The sequence below is a fragment of the Lissotriton vulgaris genome, chromosome 8 (assembly GCF_964263255.1).
Source record: "Lissotriton vulgaris chromosome 8, aLisVul1.2, whole genome shotgun sequence".
In the NCBI taxonomy this organism is placed as follows: Eukaryota; Metazoa; Chordata; class Amphibia; order Caudata; family Salamandridae; genus Lissotriton; species Lissotriton vulgaris.
The window spans coordinates 1,283,133,372-1,283,151,447 of NC_141696.1; the positions used below are offsets into that span (position 1 = coordinate 1,283,133,372).

An 18,076-nucleotide genomic window follows, 5' to 3' on the forward strand; every position below is an offset into this window, starting at 1 on the left:
AATGCCAACATATAAATTTCCTACTTGTTTAAAAGAGTGCATGCGGTGTGTGTGCTGCATCGTGACCCCGATGTTTCCTCTTCTAGGCTTTGTGCGAGAAGGTCCCTGCTGACCCGGAACACCTTAACGCGAGACGAAAGTGGAGGGACGCCTGCCTGGGCCAACTTGCAAAGCTGAAAAAAGAAATGCAGTGAGGTGGGCGCAGGCTCCGTTCGATGGGCGCCCTGCTGCTGAGTAGCTGATTCCAGAGTCCAGATCTCAGTCCTGCAACAAATAAGAAGCCATTCATGGACATTACCAAGCATTAGAAGTCATTTTTCATGTCTCGTATTTGCCACCTGGCTTTCCTATCTCTAACAGCCCTGCCCCCTCAAGTGGCACTGTACGCTGCTTCCTTGTGCCTTGCAGTGCCATAAAGCCAGGCTAGAAAGCAAAAGACACCTATATGTTGGATGGAATGCAGAGCAAACCAAACATTCACCCCGAGTCAATAGTCCTGGGTTAAATCCATTGTTCTTCTGAGCACCAAGTGTGCACCCCCTCATTAATCTGTTGCTCACCTAGAGGCGGGTCGATCATGGCAAAATTATCTTTTCTTTCAGAGCCTTAAGTTTTCAACTAAATCAGACACTTCTCGAACGGGATCAGCAGCTTCATTTCTGGATCGAATATCGCCCAAGGTCTTATTTCTTAGATCCCCATGTAATCCTGGCTGACGGAAATAGCGATTGGATTTCAATATTTTCAAATGTCATTTGTATTTCATATCGTGAATCATGAATGCATGCTACTTTGGTTCCCAAGAATGGGTAAATGCTGGCGAGCTCACATTAGCAAACTCCTTTCGCTTTCTGGTGCTGAGAGAGGACTCTCCCCATTATGGCCAAGAGACAAGTCTTCAAGTTGCTTCTGTCACAGAGCTGTCCCTGAAAGAGTGCCCCGCGACCTCCCTGCACTGTAAACTCGGCCTCCTTAAGGTTTTTAATGCAGTGGTGATGGATGCAGCTCCGCGAGGGTCTGATCATTGCCAGGATGTCAGGATAACCATTGACTAGGATTATGGTTCCACTTTCATTTCATTGTACGTACATTTATTACAGGTGGATATCCTGAAAATCTGACAAGGGTCTGCTTTTCTGGCCCTCACTGGATGGCCTGCTTGATGGTGCAGGTGGATGTAGCAGAGTATGCGTTATGTAGTGATAATGCTGGTCCAAGGCTCCCTTCGCTTGAGGCTATTCACTGTAAGGTCAGTGCCCAGAGGCTGTTGGCCCATTTCAGAAATGTAAGTCAGAAATGTGTTGCCATTGGTCTACTATTGCTGCAAGTGGAGTAAATTGTACCTTTTACATCAGTTACAAAGAATACTAGGAGCACTCTTTGAAATGTACTCTCTTCCTGGAGTACTCACATATGCATGTGGGCTTTCCGCCAGGTGAACATACTACATGCACCAAATTATCAAATGTGATGCATATGTGTAATAGCACATTTTTGTGTCTCTACTGGGAATGTATTTTTCTTGCAGACACACCTTTCTTCCAGTTTCCATCATGGAAATGCACTTACAGGATCATGATTACTTCTCAATACCACTGCTCCTGCTGCATTAGATGTCTGTGACAGCAGAGAATCCTCAGCCAGTGTCTATCACAGCTAAGATGTGCCCGGCTGACAGCAGTGTTCTATGGTTCAAATATTTTAAAATTAAATCGTAACTTTTATGTTCAGTTTCTGCAGTCTCGGGGCAGTAGATGCACTGTAACAAGACAGAAGTAAAAAAGGCAGCTCAGAATCTTTCCTCTCTTCATTGTGTTTTAACATTCCTCCGGATCCTCAGCAGCAGCTTGCACTATCCTGGTGCATGACGTCGGTCAGTGTTTTATGCAGCAGTGTACTTTTTGTTATGCTGCGTAGAAATAAATGCTGAGGCCTTTATATTCACCACCTGTGCACTTTCTAAACGTCACTGTGTTCATTTGTCACTCTCTCTGGGCATTACAGTTTCAAGTCAAAATAAACTTTATGCGGCCAAAGGTCATGAAAACACACATTAAATGAAAAAACATAGATTGAAAAAATTTCATCTAGTACAAAATCATAAACAATACCCAATTCCCAAATACAATTCTGATATAAATATTTAAAAGAGCCAAGTCATATGGGCTAAGTCATATCTAAAACTTTGAAAAATAGCCCTTAAATTCATATCTCTTCCAAATGTAAAAACCTGATTTTATAAAATGTAATACTGCAGAATAGATTTCTGGTGAGCCCAAAGACTGGAGGACTATTAACTCCTCCCCTGATGGTGACGGAACCACTCCGTCATCAGCCGCGGTCGCGCTGTGCTGATGACGGAGCGGTTCCGTCACGGCCCGCTCGGAATGCCTGCGCGGCGCGGATTCCGCGCCTTCGCTGAACGTTCTATTGAGCGGGCGGGGCCGTGACGGAACCGCTCCGTCATGAGCACAGCGCAACCGCGGCTGGTGATGGAACGGTTCCGTCACCAGCATGCGCCCGCCGCGCGGCCACCCCGCCCCCTTAGCACTGCGGCGGAATAGCCGCCGCAGTGAAGGGGTTAAACCATCTATGTGCCGTCAACAACGGTACCAAAAACAGTGTCTTGGATCTTGATACAATGGGCAAAACAAAAATAAATGTACAGTGCTTTGGCTCGAAAGGCTCTCGCACACACAAAAAGATATATCCTGCTGCTGTGCCCCCAGGCTGGAAAAGCAAATTTGAAGTGCAAAGTCTAAACACAGTCAGCCAGTGACGATATGTAGGGGAAACACACCACCTCAAGTAAGTTTTTAAGCCACAAGTTGTTGAAACTGTGGCATAGTTTACAATTGATTGTTTGACCTGAGCAACGGCCATGCGTTTATTCGTACAATGCTCTAAAAACAGTTCTTTAATACGTAATTTGTGATTGGGATCAATTGATTGGGGGAATTTATAAAGATCGAGGAGGCCCAATCTATCGAAGGTGACCTTCCAATACCTTAGCCATTGTATCTGGTCTACCCCATCTAATGACATGCAGTCTGAAATGCAAATCTAATCAGCCCAGCCTCTGGAGGTGACCATATTCTAACCTTCAATAATAAATCCAATATGATCTTTCAGATAAGGCATCCGAAGCTCCTTATGGCAAATTAAGGTAGCTGTGCCCTCCTTGGACTGACAGTAGCCTACGCAGAAATGTATTTTCTGTGCGCAGAAAGAAATCCGCCATATTTGACCCCCAGAAGCCAGCACCATATATCCTTGTTGAGATTTACTTGCTCCTGTATAAATTCAACATTTCTGGAATTGGTTTATTTTGGAGCTTGGGAGCAGATCTAAAAATAGCTAAATGTTCCGGTTAAAAGTCTGGTATCTAAGTGTTAAAAGCGGGGTCCAGCACAGTGACTGGTTAAACAAGATCTCTAGATAATTTTTAAAAAATTACCTTTGATAAGACAGAGTCCCCTGCTTTAACAGACTTTGATTAAGTGCTAGGGCGGGCACATATCATTACAGTGTTTGGTTTGCGAGTCTTTCTGTCTCTGGGTCAGTCGGGAGTACCCAGTCTTTACCCACGGAGGCTAAAGTCTGATTTTCAAGATGACCAAGGACTATGTAAATGAGTCCAATGAACATTAATTGTATGTATTTTTTTCACATGTGGGCTTCCTAAAGATCTGATTTCGTGCTCATTTTCGTTGACCTATACTAGACACACCTGAAGTTCTAAATGCCTCTCGAGCTTATAAAGGACACCAGGAAGTAAAAACCTGATAACTTGTGCAACGAGCAGCACATACTTTTTTTTTTCTGCAGGTTTCTAACGCGCTAGAATCGACTCCTGAAGGAGTATCTCTGCGCAATAGACCGCTGGGGAGCCCGTCCTGGCTTTCCCTGTGAGATGGTCCCTACTGGGTATCTCCAAGGTGAAACCAGGCATCCCCGGCGTATGTGGGGCCGTTGTGGAGATGAGGCAAGCTAATGCCCAGAGTTGCCGAGTGTGATCTCTGGTTAGAGTAGGCACCGAGGTGAGAATTATCGAGTCCACTGACCCTGGTCCAAGACCCTGCCGCGTCGGGAATTGAACCCTGGTCCTGGGCCGTCCTCTACTTGGGAAGGATCGCTAGCAGTGAATCGTCCCCCGTTTCCGTATTTACTTATACTGACAACTTTGGACCATAAGGGGATTGAAAAACTGATAGTCAAATGTAGTCTTCTTTTCGGAACCACAGGGCTTAATTTTCAGTGAACCTAATTAAAGATCAATCAAGAATGTAAACCTCATAGGACATACATTGCAACATTTGTGTTAAAATAATTCTCCAATACGTCTCAAATGAGCATTGTGAGCTAATTGTGGCTGTATTCATTATTTAGATTTCCTAATCAATGGTGCTTACTGATAGTACATGATGTTGATCGCTCTGCTAAAATATTTCGCATAACTCCATTTTGTATTGTGAGATATGCTTTGACTTGAATCATTTTATTAAACAATGGACTGACTTTTGGTGACTTGTTATAACTATTTGAGGATCCAGAAACTTCTGAGAGCTGTCAGTGTTGATTGATACAAGCCATAAAATAGGTGATGGGTTTCTTAATTTCCATCTCCTTATGTAAGGTAAAGTGCATGGTACATGGTGGAAATCAGGTGCTATACCGCCTTTACTTTGGATGCATTCGAAACAAGCGGGCGGAGGAGAGGGAGTGGAAGGTATGGAGCCAGAGGGGCAGAAATCCTGTTGGGTGGGTCCCAATCTCTAACATCAACTCTCTTTATCTGCCAGCAGGCTCCTCTGTTGCTCATGCTCGTTGGTGTAACTCCCAACTGTCGGAGAAGAGCACTCCACCCAATCGGTGGGCAAGATAGTCTCTGTCAGCAATAAGGCCCGCAATTTCCCAAAACGCCCACTGCTTCACTACGTTTTGCTAAGTTTATTCTAAATATTTGCTGACAAATCTTTTTGGAAGGAAAAAAGCAAAGAAACTAATCTTGTACAGGGTGTAGGCAGTGCAAAGAAAGCGCATGAAATGGTGTGATTAAAAAAGTGGATCGACTGATTAGAGGAATTGTAAACCAAGCTACACTGTTGCTTAAAGTTGAATATATGCTGCAAGACAGAGATGCTGGATGACTGTATTGGAAGGTTGTTGGGCTATGAGCTTCTTATGTATGTTATCCCAGCTAAAAATGTAGATGGTCCTTCTAAGACGAGTATTCATATACTGTGTGTTAGAAGGTGAATGATGGAGCTCAACACTCTTCTAAGGTAAAAGCGTTTATTTTATTTTCAGTTAAGATCATTTTGACTGCCGTTACATCTAGGGCCCGATGTAGGTACCAAATACCGGTCGGAAACGGCCGATTTCGGCCGTTTCCGACCGGTATTTGGCCTACTGAGATGTAGGGGACCTTTTTTTGTCCGATTCGGTATTTTACCGATTCGGTAAAATTACCGAATCGCTAAAATACCGAATCGGTAATTTTACCGATTTTTTAAATTTGGGATGTAGGTGGGACTACTTTCAGTCCCACAGGCCCTTCAGATTCGGTATTTTAACACCCAATCCAATTGGGTGTTAAAATACCGAATCCAGGTGTGCATGCACATGTGTGCATGCACACCTATGCCATGTGACAGACAGACATGCCCTTATGGCATGTCTGTGTGCCACATGGCTCACATGCCTTTTTTTGGGGTGCTGGAGGGTGTCAAAGTGACACCCCCTGCACCCTTGCACAAATCGGTAATTACCGAATCGGTAATTACCGATTCGGTAATGCCCATTGATTCCTATGGGCTTCAAGGCCCATAGGAAGCAATGGGGGATACTGAATCGGTATTTACAGAATCGGTAAATACCGATTCTTACAGATTCGGTATTTACCGAATCTGAAATACCTACATCTCCCCCCCTCTAATTTACCACTTCATAAATACCGATTCGGTATGATTCGGTATTTATGAAGTGGTAAATGTAGATTTACCTACATCGGGCCCCTTATCTTTTATCAACACTCTCCAGGCATTCCCTGTCAGTGCTCTCCTCTATGTCTTTTGCCTTACTAGGAACCCCCACTCTTTTGGACCCATCTTCCCTATAGCCATCACTTGAGCTTCCTATCTCCGGATCCGGATTATAGCTGTTTTGCTTGTGTGTATTTGCTCCACTTAAGGTGGCTTCTCTGGGTTCTCCAAAAATTTCTGAAGCCACATGTATGCAAAGCGCAGCTGCCCTCCTTGTATCCACTATCTCCATACATCACACATTCCCTATGCACTGTTCAGGACCACTCTCTCCTGCCAACTGTTGGCCACAATTTCAGTGTCTACTTAAGTTCCAATGAAGGGCATCCCATCCAGCTCACTTTCAAGGATGTGGCATTTATCACTGGACTATGAGGCCATGGTCAAGCTTCAACGTGGATTTACAACTTTATGGATTATGCGTCCAAAACCTAGTGTGAGCACACATTAGTAATCTCATTGATTTCCTTGTTCTAGGTTGATATCTTCAATTTGACAGGCTATTTGCCCTCTTTCCATCATCCCTCTGCCATGTGGATTATCCGTAGTAATGGTCTGCTGTTCCCGAAGGAAGAAAAGCCCAATGAATATGGAGTGTACTGTAGAGCCTAGATAACAGGCTGATTTAGAAAGGTGTTATTTATATAGCTGGCAGCAAATAGTTTCAGAACTAAAATTGTCATCAAATTGTAACCAACGTTTACATCTGTAACTTTATCATTAAGGCTTATCTGTGTCAGCATATACGTTTACATTCCTTGACTGCTCTGCTAAGATTACTAGCAATTTTCAGTGTATCTTATTTATTCAGAGCTTAGATAGTGTTCTATGTGTAATTTTTGATTACTTTAGAATGCAAAAGGGACAGGCGCAATGTCCTATTTGCAAAAAACATGTTTGAGCTGTGAAAGAGATCAAGTTCAGTAAGAGTAAATGCTTGTAGTGGGGCTTTAATTTAGCAGGAATTTTGGTTATACAGCGACTCTGGCATTCTCCAATGGTTTGAGAATGGCTCTTTGCAGACTATTATCAGTCTGTCCGGGTACTGCCTCATTTATATGCCATGCTGAGCCAGTTATTCATAGTCACAATATCATTATCTTGACATAATGGCTGAAAATTGTGGGTTAGCTTTTGATGATAATGAGATACAGTCTATACTTTTGGACAATCCCAGCATATTAAATACCATACCTCTAGTGATTTGCAGCAATGAAGACGAGTGGGCCAAAGTTCCTGGCCTCAAAAAATGCCACTCACGTACAGCTATACATGGGGCCATCATGGCAGAGTACCTACGGGGTAATTGTGCCCCCAAAGGCTGATGGTGACTAATGCTCCCATGCTTTTTCTGAATGATAAGGAATTTCTCAAGGATTGGTCTCTGATAGCCTGGAGGTGCACGAGAGATTGACTTATTATAATTAAAACTGCTAAAAGGGTGGCTGATGCTATTCTTGTTGAAATTCAAGTTTTAGAATCACAAATAAAGACTATCGTTACTACTACTACCTTGTTCAAAAAAAGCCCAGATGAGACAAACACAAATATTAAAGAATTTAAAGACTCCATTTTATTCACTAAAATAGAGAAGTTCAAAAAAGATTTGGCGAGATTCTCTGTAGAGAACATTTATCCATATACCAGTGACTCATGTCCCACAAGAGTTCAATAAAAATGGACGTAGAGGAGGGTCGACATATGGGACTTCAAGTTATGATGATATTTCCAGTGACTCAGACTCCTCTACTAAAAGCAGTACATCTACAAGGGGTCGAGGTAGAGGAAACCAACAAAAATGGAGAGGTGGCAATCAGAACTAATTTCCTCAATGGTGGCAACCCAACCCGTGGAATTATGGAGGCCCGGGTTTTCCACAACAAATGGGTCCGGGTTTTCCACAACAAATGGGCCCTTTTGCCCCACAACAATTTCCAGCAGATTTTAATACTCAGCCTTTTTTAGGCTTTGGCCGGGGCCGATCCAGAGGCAGGAGATGGGGACAAAAGGCACAAGTTCACTGGAGCCCTCAACCACCATCTATGGATCTGAGGAGCGGCAAGAAGAAACCCCAAGATCAACCGGGGACCAGTGCCGGAACAGCCTCGTGATGAATTTGAGCTCAAGACCATTAACAGAGAGTGAAGATGCTGTCTTGAACAGAGGACTAGGATTTGTTGCCACACATGTGAGTGATCCCTTTCAGACTTGCATTGAGATGGCTAAATTCTTTCGAAAAATCAGACTACATTTTTTCTTCTCTAAACACACTAGCGACGAGATGGAGATAACGGACACCAACACTGGCCTCAAGAAACAATCCACCTTTAATCCTCCAATGCAAGGTATGCCTGCTAAAGTCTTAGCATTTGAGCAAGCGGTGAGAAAGATATCACCACACTGTGTCAAAAGGCTAATCATTCCTTTGTGAATTTACCTAAAATTGAACAACAGGCCCTTCGCAGTCTTACGTCTGATGAAGATTTAACAAATAAACCAGCCGATAAAGGCGATTGTCTTACTAGATACCACCACCTACTGGGCAGAGTGTTTGAGACAATTACAAGACAGAAGAGCATACCGTCCTCTGACTATAGACCCAACAGAAAGAATTGGAACCACGATTACGAACATGGTAGAAGAAGCCATGGCAGAAGGATGGATTACACCACAAGAGGCGGGCTTCTTGCGTACTGAACACCCCACCATGCCATACTTCTATGTCCTGCCTAAGGTGCATAAGGCACAGAGACCTCCACCGGGTCGTCCTATTATTTCAGGAATAGGTTCTATTTTAGAACCATTGTCTACTTTCGTAGACTATTTTTTGCGTCCAATGGTAAAAGAGATGCCTACCTTTCTACAAGACACCAAAGACGTTCTTCGTCTATTATCCGACATTGAATTTGACATCATGACAGACCATCTGGTTTCATTCGACGTTGAGTTGTTATATACCTCTATCCCTCAGGATGATACCTTGGAGGTGATTACCACTCTACTTACAGAGAGAAATTTGGATTCAATTACCCCTGTCCAATTTATCATGTCTTGCGGCAGTCTTGCCATGAAGGAAAACGTTTTTCATTTTGAGGACGCAATTTTTTTGCAGACTTCAGGCACAAGTATGGGATGCGTTTTCGCTCCAAGTCTAGCGAATCTTTATGTCCATAGCTTTGAGCAGGAGCATATTTTAACACCTACGAATCCTTATCGTGACTCAATAAGAGTTTGGAAACGCTATATCGACGATATTTTCGTCATATGGCGAGGAAACATTGAAAATCTTCATCTGTTTCTACAATGGCTTAACAGCAGGTACGGTTTCTTGCGATTTACAGTGGAGCATGATAAAAACCAGCTGGCCTTTCTGGATCTATTAATATCAGCTACCCCTTTGGGTCTTGAATCAGAACTGTACAGAAAACCTATGGCACGCAATTCACTGCTGTGCTATGATAGTTGCCATCCCAGGTCACTAAGGAATAACCTTCCGTATGGACAGTTCCTGAGAAATTGCTCCACAAAAGAGGCGTTTAGAGAACACTCTTCAACCTTTGCAGAACAGCTAAAATCAAGGAAGTACCCAAAAAACTGGTGCGCCAATCACTAAAACGTGCAGCTAACAACAATAGAGAAGCACTACTGGAACCGGCAATACCAAAAGATAATACTCGAAGACTGACCTTAGTGAACACCTATAGTACAATGTCAAATTACAAACAAAAAGTCATTAGGAAACATTGGTCCATCTTAAACACATGTCAAGAACCCATACAGCCCCCCCCTTTGCTTTGAAAAGTGGTCCTAACTTGAAAAATCAATTGGTACATACACAACCGAAAAGCAAAGCACAATGTGCTGTTGGCACAATGTGGGACCTACCAGCTGTACAAGGGCACCATCCATGTGGGACATGTGCAGCTTGCCCTCAGACATGCAAATCAGTTACCATAGACATAGGTACAAGTCGTCTGTGGCAACAAAAGAAGTTCACTAACTGCAATAGTGACAAGTTAATATATATGATCACTTGCCCATGCCAGTTAAGATACGTAGGCATGACGACATGTAAAATTAATTTGCGTATCTCTGAACACAAGAGCACAGTATGCTGTAAAAAACAAGCAACAAAATTGACAAGCCACTTTCTGGAAGCTAAACATGGTCCAACTGAGTTTGAGTGGACAGTTTTAGAACTGCCTTTCATCACAGACCATGTGACAGATATTTATAAATATCTATTGATTAAGGAACAGAAATGGATTACAGGCTAGGGACGGACAAAGAGGGACTTAACAATGAAATCCCTTTGATGTCACTGTAAGCCAGTACTTTAAGAACTATGACATTTGTTGTAAATTGACATCTTGGAGAAATAAGTTTGTTATATTCTTGTATAAAATGAATGGAGTCAACAATTCTCATAAATTGTTCTTGCTTTTTGAATGACTTAATCTGTGGCGAAGGACTGTGCATTCAAAAAGTTTTTGTTCATTACTAAGGCCCCATATTTCAACATTCTTGTATAAATCTAGATAGGGCTCTCTTCCCCCTAAAATTTCAGCTATATCGATACTGAATTATTGTCTGCACACCAGGCGAACCATGCTAACATGTAAGAGATCGCTAATGCGTACACAATGTTTATAAATGCAAGACTGTCTATAAAGTTCTATTGAAGAAAAAGACTCACAGGGATTCTCATATTTGCTTTGCTAAGTAATATTCCTTCACTGATAAACAGACAACCTGAGAAATTATTTGATACTGTATTATTGTCTGCATATCATGTGTACCATGCCGACATGTAAGACAAAGATCGCTAATAGTAGGATCCGTAGGAGGCCCCCCGCGACTCACACGCTTCATTATTGTGGCGGAGGGTGTGGGGCACCTGCAGGGCTACACAGATTGCTGCTGGTGCCGGTGGAGCGGCGATTTCTGAGCGCTCCTGATCCCCGCCGAGGACCCAACATGGCGGCCGCCTGGTGCCAGCTCGGGCTGCAGCACAGCGGGAAGGAGGAGCGGAGACCGGGGGCGAGTCGGATGGGCGCCGTGCACCCGAGCCGTGTGTGGGGCTCCTGCCGCTTCCCCCGCTGCCACCTCGTCGCTGATCCCTGTGGAGCGGCGCTGGCTGGTTGCTATCGGTCCCTGCCGGGGACCAAACATGGCGGACGCCCGATGCCAGCCCGGGCTGAAGAACGGCAGGGAGAAGAGCGGAGACCGGGGGCGAGTCGGACAGGCGCTGAACACCTGAGCGGTATGTAGGCCCCCGCTGCCACCCGCTGTCGCCCGCCGAGACTCTCGCCCCCCCTTCCCCCTTGCTGACCACGCTGTGGAGCCGGTGCCTGACTCTAAGATGGCGCCCACCGCCCTGGGAGACACGCTTTTTCTTTTGAACACGAACGCAGAGGACAGTGCCCTGGTGGACTCTGGAGGACTTCTCTCGTGGACTAGACCCTCCCGCCATAGCCTGCATCCTACCCACCCTTCATCTATGCTGTGAATGCTGCTGTTTGGACCCTGGGGGACTTTTCTCGTGGACTAGACCCTCCCTCCATACCCTGCATCCTACCCTCCCTTCATCTATGCTGTGAATGCTGCGGTGTGTTCGGACAGTTTTTCGCTGGACTCTAGCCCTTCCCTCCAGACCCTTGCATCCCACCCACCCCTCCTCTATGCTGATACTAGTTTAGTGTTTGCAGCGGTCCTTTGTACCCTCTAACACCCCTATATATCACCCTTAGAGTGTTTCTAGTCACATCCCTCCTTTCAGGATAGAAGACAATTCTAACGACTAGTATCCCATATGATTATTAGATTGTATCCTTGTGTATCCCCTCCCTGTGTTTAGAACTATAGCTCTAACGTCTAAACGCCTGTGGAACTGTTGGAATACAGCCAGGTGTTCCCCTTCCCCCATGTGAAGAGATAACCCTACTCACTAGAGCAAAAAGTAATGTGTTCCTAAAATGTGTAACGTAACTGATTCTATGTAAAGTGCCCTGTAAAGGGGCAGCTGACATTCCAGGAGCCTAGTCCCGACAGCTCGACGACTTCGGAGGGTTGGAAGAGGTCCCCCGCTACACGGCGGAGGAGGGCACTGGACATCGAATGCTGTCTTATGTAAAGCGCACTGATAACCTAATCGGTTCAAGATCTTGAAATGTGTAACGTAACTGATTCTATGTAAACTGCTGTGATATCATGTAACGGAACTGGTGCTATGTAAAGCGCTCTGATAACCTAATCGGTTCAAGTTTGCGCTATAGAAAACTCTAAAAATAAATAAATAAATAAATAATACGTAGACAATGTCTTTAATACAAGACCATCAATGAAGTTGAATTGACAGAGGAAAGACTTACAGGGTTTCCCATATTTACTTTGCTAAAATTACAAAACACAACACAAATAATGGTCGCAATATTTCTTCACTGAAAAACAGATAATTTGAAAATTAATCACTCGATACAACAATGTTGTTTCATAGAAGTAGTTCCGTTGGGCATGCCCTTTGTACCAAAAACTCAATTTCCCATATTTCCTTATGAACGCAAGCTCACGATCATGTGACTGCCCTTCCGCATCACATGCTCCACTGACGAATAAAGATGGCGTTTACACACTATCAGTCACCTCCCCGAGACGGCTCGGTTGACCTTCTGGAGTACCGACGGAGTGGTGAGCTGGCGGTGGGTGTGATTGTCATCTGAGCAGGAGCAGGCGTCATGCGTGTGTGTTGTCTTAATTTGAGCCACTGAATAGGGATTAATTCCGTAAACACCTACTTTCTCAGACTATGAGGTGTGCTGTGATTATAATTATTAGGATCGAGCGGACTATGGATAATTGAAGGGTCCGACTGTGATATTATGAGAGTACGCAATTTAGAGAGTACGGGCAACCGGAGGGTCCTAAATGTTTCACTGTTATTTTTAACTCTTTGAGGTGTATGTACTTGGGCAAGATGTGGCATATTACCCGTAGGTCAGATACGAATTACACTGAGTAGACTGTGGCTTACTCTATCTTGCTAGAAATATGTTGGCAGATATGAGAACTTCGTAACTCTTTGAACATGGATAGGTCGCAGAGCTGATATCTTAAGACACAAGCACTCCTTATGCTAAAAGACCATACTTAAGTACCTATGGAACTCCCATTTGGTAAACAACGAGTATACTCGTTGCAAATACAATGACTACTGGTAATCATGAACCATTGATTTTATCTAACTATATGAGGATCATGTTTGACTCATTTGCTAAGTATCACTATTGATAGGGATATATTGTTTTGACATGCACATACTGACCGCAAGGAGTGGGTCATGCGACATGAGTCATGTCTATGCCTTCTTTTTGTTTTTACCAGAGCGGTGCTTCTTCTCCCTGAGCCATAGCCAGGTGAGGTGAGGCCATACCCTCCTGTTAATTAGGTAAGCAGGAACAGCCATACATCTTATATAGCTGCATTGCCTGATGTTAAACTTGAGGTAACACGTGCAGAATGGTAATTGTGCCAAAATAGGATGTCTACATATAGAGACACCAATGTTTTTCTTTTTTGTTTCCCTTTCTTTGACATGTAACCAACATTAATTTCAGACAGTGGTTGAGAAATCCACACACAGGAGGAGTGACCCGACACCTAGGATTCCAGGTGAAATGGTTCTTTGATTTTATTATTTTTCTGTATATTCACTTGTTGCAGTAGCAATTATTGATTAAGGTCCGGACGAAAGCAGAGGACAACAGTGTCCTGTTTTTCTGCTGAAACATGTTGACCATATAAGCCATATTGGCAGATATTTGTTACAACTGCCATTCCTTTGCCCTGTTTTTTAGTCTTGGGCAACTGAGCGATAATAATAAACTCATGTTTCTCTCATTTACACAATTTTAACTCACCATTACTTCACATATTTTCACGCACTGCAACTTTTTTTATTTCATTTTTTACCTATCATTTGATACCTTCACTCAACATCTTCCAAGGGACTCCGTGTTTCATAATTAGATGTTGGACGTGTCCATCTAGTCCTCATTTACATCTTTTATGATTCACGATGAGAGGGATGTAAGGAAGCCCAGATGATGACCAGGGCGGTATCAGACAGTGACTGATGGGTATCCTTATCCATTAGGTGTACTTTTAGGGCACTCTGTCACAAACTGGCATTGTTGGTCTATGTCTTTTTAAGGTTGACCTATTGTAGATAGATCCGTGGACACTCTGTGTTTATTACGTTGACTGTTGGGGGCTGTGTCCATACTAGGTCTAGAAATATGCACTAGTACCCTTCTTTATCGGTTTGTTTTCATGAGCCAGGTTTAACCCTTATGGAGGATGCCATCAGTCCTGCACCCTATTTGTTATACATTAATTTATGGTCTGAACCTGAGGCAAGACTGGTGCAGCTATTCTTAAGGGACTGTCTAGCTTTGAATAATATGGGACAGACTCCTTGGTTTGATATGTGAGGAAAGTATCTAACTTGTTGGGTACTCCAGAACTTTTCTCTAACCCGACAGGTATTAGCTGGAAAGGAAAAGTTGAACATCTCTGCTGCAACCATTGCCTTAGGGTTCCACTGTAGAGAGCCCAATCCATAAAGACTGTAGAAAATTACATCTTGATTGGGATAGAACCTTATATCATTCTAATTTCTAACAATTCTTTTAGATATTATCTTACCTGTTTATGTTTGAGTACTTTGTGGTTGCTTTTCTGTTACAGGAAACTCCGGCTGCGGATCTCTCCAAAAATCTATCTGATAATTTTTGTAATGAAAGCACCGCACACTTTATGATCTTCTGCACCTTAAATTCTGTGCCAAGTACTTCCTTATTGGTCCCAATTGTATGTGAAGCCAATATCAGACGGGATCTTTTATTTTTCTTTTACAGCATTTAGGTTCACTCTGTGCAAGTTATGCCATAATTAACTTCATAAGAAGTGCTGTAAAGATTAGGAAGCTCTATGAGGCATATTGAGCTCATTATTAAACACACACTACAAGAAATGATCTGTATTTAAACATGCAGTCAATTATTTTTAAATTACCTATTCATGCCCTGACAAAGACATCAGTTTCTTAATATATTCAACATTGTATTTCGTACCGAAGCCATGTTTTAGGCAAACCTTGTTGCATTTACACACAATTCTTTTTGTAGCTTGTACCGAATCACTGTGTCTTAGATAAATTATGTTGGATTTTGTTGTATGTTATGGAACTATTTGGATTTTTTAAATTTCTATTGTTTTTTTAGTTTTAAACTTTTATGGCTTGTCAGCTGAATAAAGAATATTGACTGAATTTCAGTAGTTATCCATAGTTGGTGCTCTGTAATTGCAACCCTCAGAATCTGGTTAAAACGTTACGGAAGAGTTTGGTTTTTTGAGGTTTTCAATAACACATTTGATTCAGTTCAGAACCTAGTGAGGTGCTGAGGTCATTCTATAGTCTTGGAGCTTGTTCTATCTGATATCTGCCTCCATAGTTCATTCACTGCAATGAACATAAGTTGGGTCTGGTTAGCAGCTGATGAGCATATCAGAAGTTTCTGTCTGGGTAACAGTGTGCTGTTAAGTTTTGTAATAAGTATGTTGGGCCTTTTTACCCAGTAGGCCTTGCTGCTGATGCAGAGGTCCTTGAATTGGAACTGGGCATTTAGCGATAGCCAGTCGAGAGCTTTCAAGGCAGGTTTGGTTTGCTCTTGCTTGTGTAGATTATGGCACAATATGGCTGCCAAATTATGTAAATGATGCCAATGGGTGTTTTGGGAAGGCCAGTGTAAGTGAAATCACAGAAATCCAGACAGCATCTCTTGAGGGCTCCTGTCAGTTCTACCCACTTGTCAGTTTGGAATAAAGGAATGTTTAATCTTTTCAAATATTGTTGGCATCCCATGATGTCCATGAGTATTGGGTTACCTTGGGCCAAAAACTTCAGCCACACCACTTATCAAATTTGTGGGGAAAACACAGCCCTAAATTCATATTTCCTGGCTGTGGGTTTGGCTGGCAGTTTCACCTTGTGTAAAGGGTATGGTTGTATCTGGTGAACACATTGTGGAATAGGTGGGTATCCACATGTACATGCATGGTTATTGATTGTTTAATATATGGGATATAAAAAATAGAGTTGATGCAGTATTTTGGTGCCCTGTTGGAATTGAAATGATGTGTCATGCAAGGCCTTTTTGGGATAACCATTAAACCGGGGCAAAAGTAGAAGTGTTAGTTGCAGGGGAAGAAAAAAGGTATCGCCTTGAATATGGTTTAAATTGATTTAATAACATGTTTATTTCAATTCTGGGGAAGATTTGTGGTTATAAATACAAAATAAGAGTAAATGACAATGCTAATCCAATGGAACACAAATTGAGGAGAATGGCATTTAGACTTGGGGATGATTTTCAGTTTCAGTTCAGTTTGTTTATTTATTTCGAAGGTTAAAAACCATCATGAAAATACATCACAGTAAAAAACATGATCACAAACTTTCTCAACAACATATCATTATTTAAAAAGAAAGGAAAAAGGGGCATCACATTTAAAAAAAGAAGAGTTTTTGTGAGTAATAGGACCAAAGTGCAGATGAAATACACAAGCCCCGAATCACATAATAGATGCCTCCCTTGCCGACCAATTTCAACAGCCCCTAGTATTTCTCAGTTTAAAAGCAATTTTAAGAAAGGTTATAATAGCACATAGGGTTCGCATTTCAGTGGCTCTTTGCAGAAACAGTAAAGCAGATTTGGCATGGATGATTTTTGAGTCTTTTAAAACCCCTACTAAAAATCTTTGACGAGGTGTTTTAAAAAAAGGACACAATAATACAAAATGAAGGGTGTCCTGCGGAGACCTATTGTCGCAGCCGCAGGCACCCTTCTGCTCAATTGTTGGAGTAAACCCTGATGGATGAGCTAAATTATGGTGCAACAAATTGAGCCTAAAACGAGTCATTAAAAACCTCTCATGCTGACTATGCAATAAAAAGAGGTAAGGTTCCATGCCAATTTGATTCGAGACTAGCGAGTGAGCAACTACAGAGGATTTAATAGAGTCAAGCTCCCTCCTCCTGCCACCAAATTTATCCAGCAATTGCCCTTGTACCGAGTGACTGGTGTATATGTCCACCAAGGATGGGTCCAAAAATAGTCTTTGTTCATCTATTTCCCCCAGAGTATCTTTAATATATTTCAGCCAGGGGATTTGGAGGCATTTTTCTTTCGTCAAACAATCCTGGATAATCTGTCTGGATAGTTCCGCGTTGGGGTTTAGCCAAATTTTGATCCAGGCCAGTATGGGTCTCAGTCTAATCAAGTCCGCTATATATGTTATTCCCAGCTCATTGTGTGTTACTGCAGCGGAGGTGCTCAACGGAGGTTTTAGCAGTTTTTTTAGAAATTTCTCTTCCTCACTTTGGATTAATTGAGCATCTCTGAAACCCCAGACTTCAGATCCGTAAATGGTCTTTGAGATGCTGACTGATCTATACAAAGTCAACACCTGCTCAGGGGACCACCTTCCCATTCGACGAGCAAAGTTTGATATAGCTCCATTAGCTGAGACAAGTCTCCTCGCCCTCTCCTCTACCAACGGGGCGAACTTTAGCTTCTCATCGAATAAAAGACCCAGATATGGGAATGTTTTAACATTGTTCAAGACATGATCCCCCAGTTTAAATACGAATTTCTTCTGAGGTTTCTTCCCCACTATCATGATGAAGGATTTTGTCATGTTTACAGATAGGTCCAATTTCCTCATAAAATCTGCGAAACCCTTGATTAGGAGCTGCAGGCCGACCGCCGTCCGGGCTAGGAGGACGGCGTCATCGGCGTACAACAGTACTGGCAGGTGACGTGAGCCCACCTTTGGGCAATCAGTTCCCAGTGCTATTAGGTCGCTCTCCAGGCCGTTTATATAGAGGGAAAACAAAAAAGGTGCCAGGATACACCCCTGCCTGACCCCGCCCGAGCACAGGAAGGGATCGGTACTCACCCCCCCCCCGCGCT

At 42.9% G+C, this 18,076-nt stretch overlaps 1 protein-coding gene across 2 annotated transcripts in view; it reads left to right on the forward strand.

Moving 5' to 3' along the window:
- Nucleotides 1-4,518, forward strand: part of CRYL1 (crystallin lambda 1) — a 555,279-nt gene extending 550,761 nt beyond the window's left edge. The window contains exons 8-9 of one of the 2 annotated variants that reach the window (XR_015299353.1): nucleotides 87-2,340; nucleotides 2,476-4,518. Coding sequence is in view for 1 of the 2 variants with exons in the window: in XM_086935212.1 (XP_086791338.1) it covers nucleotides 87-194 (108 nt within the window). In the remaining variant the exon portion in view is untranslated. Of the gene's footprint in view, nucleotides 1-86 lie in introns of both variants that reach the window. The other variant, XM_086935212.1, reaches the window with a different exon arrangement.
- Nucleotides 4,519-18,076: the final 13,558 nt, after the last annotated feature.